General features: G+C 37.7%; 2 protein-coding genes across 2 annotated transcripts in view; one reads left to right on the forward strand and one right to left on the reverse strand.

The window, feature by feature from the left end:
* The window catches only part of ptprdb (protein tyrosine phosphatase receptor type Db), a 131194-nt gene that overhangs the window by 63314 nt on the left and 54957 nt on the right, over positions 1-12923 (reverse strand). Inside the window, exon 5 of the mRNA XM_055205561.2 lies at positions 3949-4092. Within this exon, the coding sequence (XP_055061536.2) occupies positions 3949-4036 (88 nt within the window). The 5' untranslated portion in view covers positions 4037-4092. The remainder of the gene's footprint in view (positions 1-3948; positions 4093-12923) is intronic.
* LOC129444731 (uncharacterized) overlaps positions 1-12923 on the forward strand; it is a 106075-nt gene that overhangs the window by 5467 nt on the left and 87685 nt on the right. The window lies entirely within an intron of this gene.

A 12923-nucleotide genomic window follows, 5' to 3' on the forward strand; every position in this document is an offset into this window, starting at 1 on the left:
ACAGTTTTTACGGTTTTACTGACTCGCCTTATAATAATAATAATAATATTTCTAAAGGAAAACACCACTATTTTTCAATATTTTACTATGTTCTTACCTCAGCTTACCTTAATACATACCTATCTTTGCGTGCCATTAATCTTTGTACAGCGCGTTGTAAATGTGTTAAGGGGATCGCACACCGACCACGCAGCTCAGCGCTGCGCTGTGCCGTTCTAAAAATATCGAACACATTGTTTTCTATGAGTATGCGCACACTGGCGCCGCCAGGTGGCACCTGTCCGCGCCGGCCAGCTGTGACTCAGGAAGTTGTTCAAATCCCTGTCGCGCCACTCACATAGTTTAACATTAAATAGCATCATATTTGTCCCAAGTCATTAACGATTACCATTGGCTGCTAACGTATCTTTTGCATTTTGAAGTAGACGCTATCTGACGAAGCTCGCGCTATTTAATGCGCACTTCCGGTTTACAATACCTCTGAGTTGTCCTAGACGCGACTCGACGCGGCGCTGAGCTGCAAGGCCGGTGTGCGACCCCCTTTAGTATTTAGCCTAGCCCCATTCATTCCTTAGGATCCAAACAGGTATGAATTTAGAAGCCACCAAACACTTCCGTGTTCTCACGAAACCATTGAAACACCACGGCACTAATGATTTTAGCTTTAAAATGTGTAATATAGTAACATTAAAAAGCATCAGAATTAACACAATACTGTGTTCTACCTTGCACAATGTGTGATTTCAACATAAGAATTTATAATTGTAAATTTTATCTAATTTTCTGCTGAAATTCTCATTACCGCAATGTGCCCGGCTGTGTTTGAACATACGTTGTTGTAATTTAATCAAATTAACACAAAAATATTAAGAAAAAAATAAATGGATGTTTTGCTAGACTACTTTAGATGACAGAAAAAATATTTACTGAATATTCATGTATAATAATAATGAAGAAAAATTTGGAAAATTATGTGTCCATGCCTGATGTTCTCATCCTCCGCAACACTTTTTGAGAACAGTTTAAGCACACATACAGAATTTTAATAAAGTTTGATTTTGAGTGACCAAGCACATGGACCAGTTACTTCAAGATGGCTACCAGGTAAGATAATTTTTTTACAGTTAATTTGAAGTATTGTCTTGTCAGAATGCTTACACGACATTTTGATTATCATTACCGCAACAGATGCTTATTAAATGTTAATTTAATTAATAGAAGCATAATACTTTGATTTTAAATGCATGTGCAGAATCTCCAAATTATGGTCTTTCAGGTTTGTCATGTCATTTTGAAAATATGTCAGTGTTGATGTTTTCTGACTGTTGCGGTAATGAGATTTTTTAGGACTATTTTTTTAAATTATGTTACAAAAGTAGTGATGCACCGAAATGAAAATTCTTGGCCGAAACCGAAAACCGAAAAAAGGAAACCAAGGCCGAAAAACCGAAACCGAAACACCGAAATAAATTATTATGCCAATTATTAGTACAATTGCATGTATGGCTATCACTGTGTGCTAACTTTACTAGGGGTGTGTGACGGATAAAAAAAAACTCACAGTTCGGATCACATTACAGTTTTTGAGGCACATATCAGATTATTTTTCGGATCAGCAAAAAGCAGGTGGGAAAAATCTAATAAACAATAAAGAAATTGCAAACATTTATAAAAGAGAACAAAGTTGTACATTAATAAGGTCTGAAATTAGCATTAGGTACAGAAATCAAATTAAATTAATCATAACACAATAAATTATATATATTATTATTTTTTAGAGCTATTTGTCTCTTTGTCATGGGTTGTTTGATCAACATTAATGACACAGACTTCAGAAGGTTAATCTGACTGTAATCTATACAGACATAAACAAATGTTTTTATTAGAAAAAGAATACTGTGGAGAGAATTTTGTTTATATGTGCCCTGTCAATAACAGAGAGAATTTATGTTTGCTTTTTTTTTTAAACGCGTCTCTATTCAAATTATTACTCTAGTGCAGCACTGATTTGGAGACATTTACAGTACATTAAAACATTAGGATAGGTGAAGAAAAGAAACTGATCCACCATTGCAAACACAGTTTAGAACAAACAAGAAGACAACAAAGAACAGGAATCAAACAATATGGTAACAAACATGCTCCACAGCTTTCTGTTTATGGATGAAATAAAATTAAAGAAGAAAAACGATAGTATGTGTGCAAATGCAGATGCTGTCTATTTCCTTTGTATAATTGTTTGTAGTGGAGTGTCCTGTCTAAATATTTACACGCGCATGCGATGTTGTACGCGGACTGTACGCGCACTGTCCGTGCGGTCTCAAATTTTGGGCTGCACGCGGACGGTCGCGGACCCTCCTGATGACGAAAATGATGGCGCGCATACGCGGACGTCCCTAGTATACTTTCGGCTTTAAGGGCACTTAAACGGATGCATATACAGAGACTGATGGTGAATCCCAAACAGCGCAACAGTCGCTCCACATAAAAACGTTACGTTGTGTTTCGTTGCTTTATTCGCCAAATGTACGTTAATGGATTACAGTAAGAGACACATAGCGCGACTCTCTCTAAAGTTTACACATCAAGACATTCTCAATCTTTGCAGACGCGTGCAAACAGCTGGACCCTGAGTGAAACCTGCTTGAGCACGAAGGGGAGGGGTGGGAGACGACTGATCACAGGCTGAGTGAAGCGCTAGCGCACAGATGAAAGGGGCGCGGTTGACATTCATTTTCGGTTTACATTTTCGGCTGGATTTTTTATTTCGGCCCGAAACCGATAATGCCATTTTCGGCCGAAATTTTCGGCGACCGAAATTTCGGTGCACCCCTAACAAAAAGTGTTAAATGATAAGTAAAAGTTTTTAAATTAATGTTCCCATTTACTCCAGACTTTGTTTTTCAATGTCTGGTGGGAAAAAAAGTAAATTTAAGCAATTTTTACATTTTCATGCTTGACATTTTTAAAACCAAGTTTTCGTGAGAATCACCCATTTAAAGACTGTTACATGAGTAGTTACACAAGTAAGTATGGTGGCACAAAATAAAACGTGGCAATTTTTTAAGCGGATAAAAAGTGAAAACTATATTGTATGGCAGAAGAGCACTTAGTTTGCAGTACTTCGACTTAGAGCCCAGTAAAGTTTGAGCGAGAGGGGGAGTAGTCAGGATTGATGATATCACTGTTAGACCGCAGACCGTCATGATGACGAAAATTATGTCATGCGGACGGCAGGCATATGCAGACGGCCCTAGTATACCTTCAGCTTTAAGCGGTGAATTCCACTCTCCTTTATAATGTCATAAAGTTTCGCCTTTGTTATTGTGTAAAGGGGGTCGCACACCGGACGCGCAGCCCAGCGCCGTCCTAAAAAAACGAACACATTGTTTTCAATGAGCACACCAGCGTGGACAGGTGGCACCCGCCCAGCTACGACTCAGGAAGTAGCTCAAATCCCTGTCGTGCCACAGAGCGCCACTCACATAGTTTAGCATAAACTTACATCATATTTGTCTCAAATCAATAACGATTAACATTGGCTGCTAATGTATATTTTGCATTTTGAAGTAGACGCTATCTGACGAAGGTTGCGCTATTTAATGTGTACTTCTGGTTTACGATACCTCCGAGTTGTCCTAGACGCGACGAGGCGCTACGCATCCGGTGTGCCACCCCCTTAAAAGAGACCTCTAGTGGTGGAAACCTTACATATTGTGCCTTTAATCCCACTATTGGACATTGGCGAATTGGGGTGGAAAAACACATCAGAACTCATGCTGTGTGATTATTTTGAATTGGGTGACATGACAGCAGAGTTGCAGTTTATATGCTCTACACTACTATGTTTTTTAGAATATAATTCAAAACAAGCACAAATAAAAAAAACTTTAGCTATCTATCAGTACCATCTGCTTTTTATGGACATCTGATGTTTGGGTTACTTACTCTGTGTATGCGCCAGCTGGAGCAAGCTCAATAAAACCAGTAGCAGCGTCTGATAGGTGCTTTCGTAGATCATGTGACCTCTGGCCATCCTCTCATTGGCTTGTCTATGTATGCGGATCACCGAGCTGTAAGTGCACTCATAACCTATAATGCACATGTGAAAAAGCAAACATATGTGTCAGTCACATGTGTAGGCGAAGGAGCACATGAAAAAAATCCATGACATTTATCAATTAGTATTCTGTGTACGGCTTACTGAGGATCACATAACAAATTACTCTGTGGTCAATCAATTCTTCAACATATCATTTAACATAGGGCCTTCACTTCTCCTGAGATTTCATGAAAGGAATCTAGCTTGCATTAAAGGTTCTGTGAAACTTAAATGGAGTCCTTTTGAAAAACCAACTGACAGGTCTTTTTTAATAAAATAAAATATCCTGTAAATGTTTCTGGAGCTCAGTTGATACGGGTATTGCATTAGCAGTGCAAAGGTCATAGGTTTGATGCCCAGGGAACACACAGATGCAAACATATACTTTGAATGAGCTGTAGGTGACCACATGCATGAATGGCAAATCTATTTTTTTTACGTTTTTTGGACCCCATTACTTGTATAATGTGGCAAAGTGTGGCAATCTTTTTGTGTTCCAAGAAGAAAAAACATTTTGGATAATCTATCGCTTTAAAAAGTAACTAAACTATTTTTTGTGATAGAAATTATGTTTCTCCCAATTTAATATAATAAAGTGAATTGCCATTTATTGATCCAAGCACAGATCTGAGTTAGTTGAAAACAATTTTTTAAGAAAAAACATAAAACCTGCTAAAGTAATAAAATCTGTCTTTGTTGCAGTAAATAAGGGGAACCAAACTAACTCAAATTTACAGAATTACAGCTACACCTCTTGAAACCACGATAATACAAAAGCTAAAAGACTTCCAGGCACAAAACTAAAGTCAATAATTACAACATCCGGCCTATAAATGTATAATCATATTTCTGAAAATATGACGTTGAGAAAAAAGAGAGAGAGAGAAGAACGAGGTAGGTGGGCAGTTGTTACTGCACTAAGTAAAAGTTGCATTAAATATGAATGCTGTGCATTGAAGATTGCCGCAGACGGGGGGGCGTGTTGGGAATCGCTATGGTAACTCTGCCCCCACGAGCACCATGCTTGTCACATCGCATCACATCATGGGGAGGGAGAGAGTGCTTGCGGACCCCTTCATCCATGCTGCCTTCACCGTCTCCTATCCATATTTAATTCAACTGCTGCACTCTAAGACTTTCTTTACTGTTACCAAGCTGAGAGAGAAAAGATCACACGTGTCACTTCCTGTAGGGAATCATGATGATGCAGGAAATAGGGTCGGAGAATTCGAACAGTGACACATAAAAACCCTAAATAAGTGCGTGTGTTTCCTCATGTTAGGTTTCTGTTGTGCAGGAAATGGGTCAATCTGATCTCTGTAATGTAAAAGAGAAGCCCTTCAAGCCCCTAGACACACACACACACATGCGCACACATACACACAACCACAAACACCATCTGCCTCATTTGGAAAACAGCAGCTTAACACAATCCCTAATACACATTATCATCAGAAAAACTACTTGCGTGCAAGGCATACAGTACACAACCAGACACTTACGCAGTTTATACACCAAAGATGCATTATGTCTATACTTTGTCCTATTTGTATTACAGTAGAGATGGCTCAGGATAGTTGCCCAACAATCAACTATTCGATTAGTGATTAGTGAGTAGTTCATCTAGATTTGTTCTAAAATATTTTTTGTTTCATAAATTTGTGGCTGTGTTTAATCGGAGTGCTAAAATAATTTTATGTTTAACTGCTAGATTGTTGCATTGTAAAAATGTCTTAAAGCTCACGTAACACGCTGTTTCTGCATTTCTGATGTTAATCTGGAGTACCTATAGAGTAGTATTTGATCCTTTATATCTCTGAAGAGTCTTTAGTTTAATTAGATTTATAAAAGAAAGATTAGCTTTACCGAATCTTTCAGATAACGGTCGAAAAAATGAAAAAGGAGGAGTTACTACCGCGGGAGGAGCGAGTACGAGTCATGCAACACTCTACAACACAGTTTAACTTATGATTTACTACATGTTCGTGTCATTTATATAATATGCACACGCCTATTTCCAACATAATACAGAAGTCTTACTTACCGCATGCAACTCATGACCCGGTTGAGACTTTTTAATGAAATCCAGCGCATCAAACACACACGCAAAACTCTGCTGCTACCCCGGATAATAAACTATATCCTTTGTTTCCATAAGGCTGGCTTTCTTCTCCTTACATCCAGAAACAAACTTCTTCTTTCGTGCCATTGTTGAATTTTGAAATTAAAAAGCTGTGTCGCATGATATGATGTTTGCAAGTTCTAGCGTCTCCCGCTGATTGACGGGTGGGCGGGGTTTTCCGGGGGAAGTGCCCATATAAAGAAGTGATATAGAAAACCCCTGAAACGTCAGCTGGACCCGTAATCGTAAAAAACTTGTACGATCCCTGGCGGAGTACATTCGGCACAGAAATACTCTGTAACACGCCCAACTGCTTTTTTGACACTTTGCCTACGTTTAGCATGAGGAAACAACTCTATAACTGTGTTAATAAGTCAGAATGCTTGAAATACCATTGAACCACCCCTTTAAACAAGTTGTGTTTGTCTAAGACTACATTTACACAACAACAATGTAATAAAAATGCATTTTTCTTGATATTATTAAAAGTTTGAAGACAGACATCAGCATTGTCAAAATAATTGTCAGTCACATGGATCAGCGTAAACAAAACTTTGTATGATGCATGCCATACCTGTGTCACATGATGACTGAACACGTAATTTGCATGTGCAGTACATGAAGTCAAAGTTTTTAAAAATGTGCATTTTTGTAATTTCACAGAGACAATTGTGCGGTTGCAAAAAACAGCTTGGGCTTGTCTTCTGAGTACCTAATTGGCGTTTCACGCGGTACGTGGCAAGTGGCAGAATAGCCACTAGCGCGGCTACAGCTTTTCTCGTGTACTGGAAGCGTTTTTTTGCAGCATTTAGTGCATATGTGTATATATGTTTATTTTCAACGGCACCTGCTGTAAAGAGCCGTGCTGTGACCAACTCCGCTCCACCTTTGTAACCGCTCCCATTTTGCCGCTTTTCGCACGTCTCCTATTGAAAATAAACTAGACACTCACGACTGCCGTATACAGTGTGAAATGCCCATAAGTCACTAGGTAATTTAACCTATGCTGGGATGGTTTAACCCAAAATGCTTTAACAAACCACATTTTTTAACTAATTTATGGGTCAAAAATAAATGTTTTCTGGGTTAACCCAACAGCTGTCCCTTTTTGACCCAACTCTGAGTTGAAAATAACCCAGCATTTTAAAAGTATATGCTTATGCATCCAGTAAAAATAATGAGTTTCAAAAACGTTTGAAATGCACTTTCAAAAGTTTGCCCCCAAAACGCCATTGTCACGTACATAAATATCCAAAAAGTGTTTTGTCTATTCTATTCTAGTATAAATGTCACCCAAGAATCAACAGGGATCAGCTGAATTAAACTCTCATTGTGGTCAGGTGACTCAACTCCTTATCATAAGAGTCGACTACTGTTTCAGGCAATCCATCAACTAAACAATTTTGGAAATGTGTAGTAATGTGTAATATAACTCTTAATCTGAATATGTGCGGGTGCATACTGTATCTGTGTGGATTATTTTCCTTTCCTCTGTGTCAGGGCCATACGGTACCCAGCCTAATCTGGAAAGAACCGAGATCATTATGATAACCTGATATTTCCTGCCTCCACTCCATTTGTGCCAAGAGTCAATACTGAAGCTTTGTGGCTACTATATGTCTGTGTGCATATATGAGCGAGAGAGAGAGAGAGACAGAGAGAGAGAGAAAGAGAGAGAAAGACAGAGAGAGAGAGAGAAAAAGAGAGAGAGAAACTTATGAAAGAAAGACATCATACAGTTTGTATTTAAAGAGGAAAGAGACACAGAGCTGCTGACTAAACACATTTGCATCTTAATTACTAATTCATAAATGCAATGAGTCAAATAATTGATATTTGCTACTAAGCATTATCAAGTTAATGTGCGCCGACACAATTACTCTGCAGTTAAGATATTTAGTTATGGCATGAGGGATACAATAGCACAAATAAAAAGTTTGTATGCGAGGAGCTTTCAATCCCATTATGGTTCACTCTTAAAAATAGAAATTTCATCATCACTTCAACTCAATAATTCTTGCAAAGAATAAAAAATATGAAACTGAAAAAAGTATTTTAAAGCCGTCTTATATTTGTATGTGACAAACATGCTGAAATGTAAGTCATTAAACCCTTCACATGTAGTTCTTACAATAGATTAGATATTGGCATCAATGATGTCTAGTCATGATACGTGAGAACCCATGATGTTTGATGTGATTGATGTAAATCTTACACAACATCTAATGCATGGTTTTTAAAGACACTTTATGAAGTTCTTTGTCATTTCGAAGCATGATATGTCCAGTCCACATTCACGGTCATTATATGAAAAACAACAGTCAGGATGTTCTTCAAAAGTATATTGTTTGTGTCCCATGGAAGAAAGAAAGTACCAGAAGTTTAAAACAGCATGAGGCTGAGAAAATGATGTAGGTGAACTATTCCCTTAATGTCTACGCATGCAGTAAAATTGTGGAGATAAATCTTTTACAATTTTAAACCATGTCCCTTGTGCTACAGTTACTGTAGTCAGTACAATACAAACAACTCTCACTACAACTCTTAAAACAAGAGTCCTGTTTTGCTGAATGGTATAATTTTAATACTAAATCAATTTGTTCTTAAAGTTCAAAGGCATAAGCAGCAGTTTAAAACGTAAGCTTATTAACTATAGATAGACCTGCAATGCAATAAAAACTACAGTTATACTTTAAATGCTGTGCAGCATGCACTTCAATTCTGAGACATTAAGTTAAACTTTCGTGGTGGTTTCCCGGACAAGGTTTAGATTAAAACAGGACTATAGGCCTTACAAACACCAATACTGGTGTGCATCTTGAGGCAAAACAATAGCACTGATATATGTTCAGCGTTTCCCACAAAAAAATTGTAAGTTAAGGTGGTAGGGTTGGATGGATTGGCGCGAGGGAGGGGGGGCTTGGCAATCAAAGAACCGGGCGTACGCGTCATGATGAAAATAAAAAAATATTCTTATTAAAAACACTCAAATAAAACTTAATTTTGAAGATACTATGACAGAAAATGAACACATACTAGATTATTAATTAATTAAATGTTTTTAAAGGGGCCATGGCATGAAAACTTGACTTTTTCTATGTTTAAGTGCTATAATTGGGTCCCCAGTGCTTCTATCAACCTAGAAAATGTTAAAAAGATCAACCCAATAACTTAGTTTAGGTAAACCATTCTCTTCAAGCACATTAAAAAATAGGTAGTTGAAATGTGGCTCTTCTTATGATGTCATAAGGAGCTCTTATTATAATAATACCGCCCTTAAATCTGCACTATCCAACCACAGCACTGCCATTTAGTGCAGAGAAAAGCAAAATTGAGTTTTAATTGCAACAAACCACCATCATTGTGATCAGCGTTTGAATTTCATCAGGTCATTTGCATTTTAAAGGACACACCCAAAACGGCACATTTTTGCACACACCTACATGTACAAGTGGCAATTTTAACATGCTATAATAAATTATTAATATGGTATTTTGAGCTAAAACTTCACATATGTGCTCTGGGTACACCAAAGATTTATTTTACATATTAAAAAAGTCTTGTGCCATGGCCCCTTTAACAGATACCTCTAATGCAGGGGTGTCCACCCCTGCTCCTGGAGGGCCGGTGTCTCTGCAGAGTTTTATTACAACCCTAATCAAACACACCTGATCCAGCTAATCAAGGTCTTACTAGGCAGACTAGATACTTTGAGTCAGTTGTGTTGAGGGAAGTTTTAGCTAAACTCTGAAGGACACATGCCCTCCAGGACCGACTTTGGTCACCCCTGCTCTAATGGAAATAGCCATGTGATGAAGTGAAACTAAAGGGTTAAAAAACACAAACTGAAGCAGAAGTTGTAGAACGTCGGGCGAATGATGATAGATAGTGCAAAAATTGTAAAAACAAATTATTTCCCACTATTAATTACATTATCTTAAAGGAGTGTAACTACTGTAGCATATAAATAATGCACATAAATAACGTGAGCAAGAGCGCACAATTATATCGAATCAACAGGCACGTAGAACCTAACTAGCAGGTTGCTCAAACAACAAAATCACTGGCTAACTTACTTTAAATTTGCAAGAACTATAGACTAATACAATAACAGGCTTAAATAAACCCAAAACATAAGTCCACTTACAGTTCTCACAGACACGCGTTTTATCAACTGGGTATCCTCCAGACAGTGACGGACAACTCTCATTTCGGCCGTGTGGCGCGTGTGCACGCTTGCGATGTGAAGCGTGCCATGCTATTCTCGAGATGCACTTGACGGCCTTTTGTGCAGCAAATTTTTTTTTTTTTTGACGACCTAGTTAAGGCGGTAGTGTTTCCCAGCTTAGGCGGGCCGCCCGAACTGCAAAGTGCTGTAAGAAACCCTTTAAGATATGTCAGTACAAGGCACCTCAAACATACATTTTAGTCTGGGACTAGGATAAGCCCTGTCTAGGAAACCGCCCCTTTAAGTTGCAGTATTGAAAAACTTACTTAATGAAAAGCTAAAACATAATATTTTCAATATTTATTCTGCAGTACTTTGCACCGTATCATATTCCAATATGTCACATCCACAAGTATAGTATCTTAGCAACTCCCCAAATTTGCACTGAATATAAAAATAACAATCGGTATGTGCGTAAAAAATGTTGCTGTTGTATTCCATCCCCAATAAATGGGAAGCTGCACCCCGTGTACAGTACATTTAACAAACAGCTGTGAATCGCAAGACCACCTGGCATAAACACTTAAGCAGAAAACAGAGATCAATACTCGCTCACTTGCTGCTGGGCACACATCAGCCAAGAAAAAACCCAGATAACTAAAAAAAACTTTCTTGTTTCTAAAAATATGACTCCCTTCCCATGAGCACTCAAACATACAACAGCATTGAAAAGCAATTCTTTGGCCATATGGCCATCATAACTTAACACAAGAACATGCCAGTGTTTAACAAACATAAACTCAATGAAACCCCTTATTAGATATCTGTACAACAGATGCTGCTGTCGGGCCAAGAGACAGATGAGGACAAAATGACATGTAGATGTGGGACAGTCTTACTGGCAGGCGCATATTGCCTTGACAACGCAGAACTCCAATTAGAGCTACTCTCACATGGAGCGTTTGTGACAGATAACAGGTACAGACATCTGTCTCACCATGGCCAAAAATGACCCAAAGCTTCTTCATCCGTCATGACTTAATGCATCCTCAGTGCTTTCCAAGTGAATGGATAAAGTTCTCCAAAGTTTAAAAACACATTGTAGAATGCTGTACTACAGTGTTACAGTTTTTGTAATCTTTCTTTAGTTTACATAAGAAATAATGAATGAAGATCACTTCTGTTACATGTATGTCACGGTACTTGCATACTCTTTTGCTACATATGCAAATTTAAATACTTTTTTCATTACAAGAAGTGCATAGGGCGAACAGTAACATATTTGATAAATATCTGGTTGAGTAAATTTAATACAATGGCAGTACATTATAACTCACTTTAATGCTTAGTAAAGCACCCAAGTGTCAGCCAGTAAGTATGTTTGTGCAGCTCTGATTATTTTCCACGTTCTCAAACAAACCAAAATTTATGTAACAGTAAAATCATGCCAGCAGCCATTATGCCTCAAGACAGAAATGGAAACTAGGTGAACAAGTATACCATATAGAAACCATTGTACTACAGAAAAAGTAGTTTCCTCTCACATTTCTGCCTACAAGCTCTTTATGTGGCTCATTATGCAAGTCTTTTGTTTCCTCAAGTGTCAATCACAGAATATTTATGAGCTTTCTCGCCTTCTCGATTCAAATATGGCTTTTCCCAGGCAAAAGTGTCTTAGAAACTTTAAATCAATATATTGTTTTATGTGAATGAGTAGGCAGAATGATTTTACAAGAAAAACTCTAGACTACTAGATCCTGTTTGGAAAAGTCTTGTGAAAACATGTTTAGTATGGGTTTTGTGGACTTGGGATATTATACTTTTATATGGACTTTTGCTTTTTCAAAAACCATGCATAATAATTGTTCTTTTAAAAATACAAACATGTACATACATGTTGCTCACATAATATTGTAGCCCAGTTTGTGTTGAACACCGTGTTTTAAGACTTTTGCCATTATTATGTTTTGCAACTGAAAAAAAGCACAAATGTCAGTGCTGGTCATAACTGTTCAAGGTTGCAAAATCACCCAATATCCCAGAAGGTTAAGCCCCAACACAAATTACTTAGATTTAAAGGGTACATATCATGAAAATCTGACTTTTTCCATATTTTAATGCTATAATTGGGTCCGCAGTGTTTCTATCAACCTAGAAAATGTGAAAAATAACAACCCAGTTACTTAGTTTTGGTAAACCATTCTTTGCACGCATGTGAAAAAATAGGTCATTGAAATTTGGCTCCCCTTGTGATGTCAGAAGAGGAAAATACCGCTCCTTAATCTGCACTATCCAACCACGGCACTGCAATTTAGTGCCGAGATCAACTCATTTGCATTTTAAAGGACACACCCACATTCTTGCTCACACCTACAAAGTGTCAATTTTACCATCCTATAATAAATTATCTATATGGTATTTGAGCTAGAACTTTACAAACATACTCTGGGGACACCAAAGATTTATTTTACATCTTAAAAAAGTCTTGTGAAATATCCCTTTTAAAAATGTTTGATTTGAGACTTTATTTG

This window comes from Misgurnus anguillicaudatus, chromosome 3, assembly GCF_027580225.2.
Source record: "Misgurnus anguillicaudatus chromosome 3, ASM2758022v2, whole genome shotgun sequence".
NCBI lineage: Eukaryota > Metazoa > Chordata > Actinopteri > Cypriniformes > Cobitidae > Misgurnus > Misgurnus anguillicaudatus.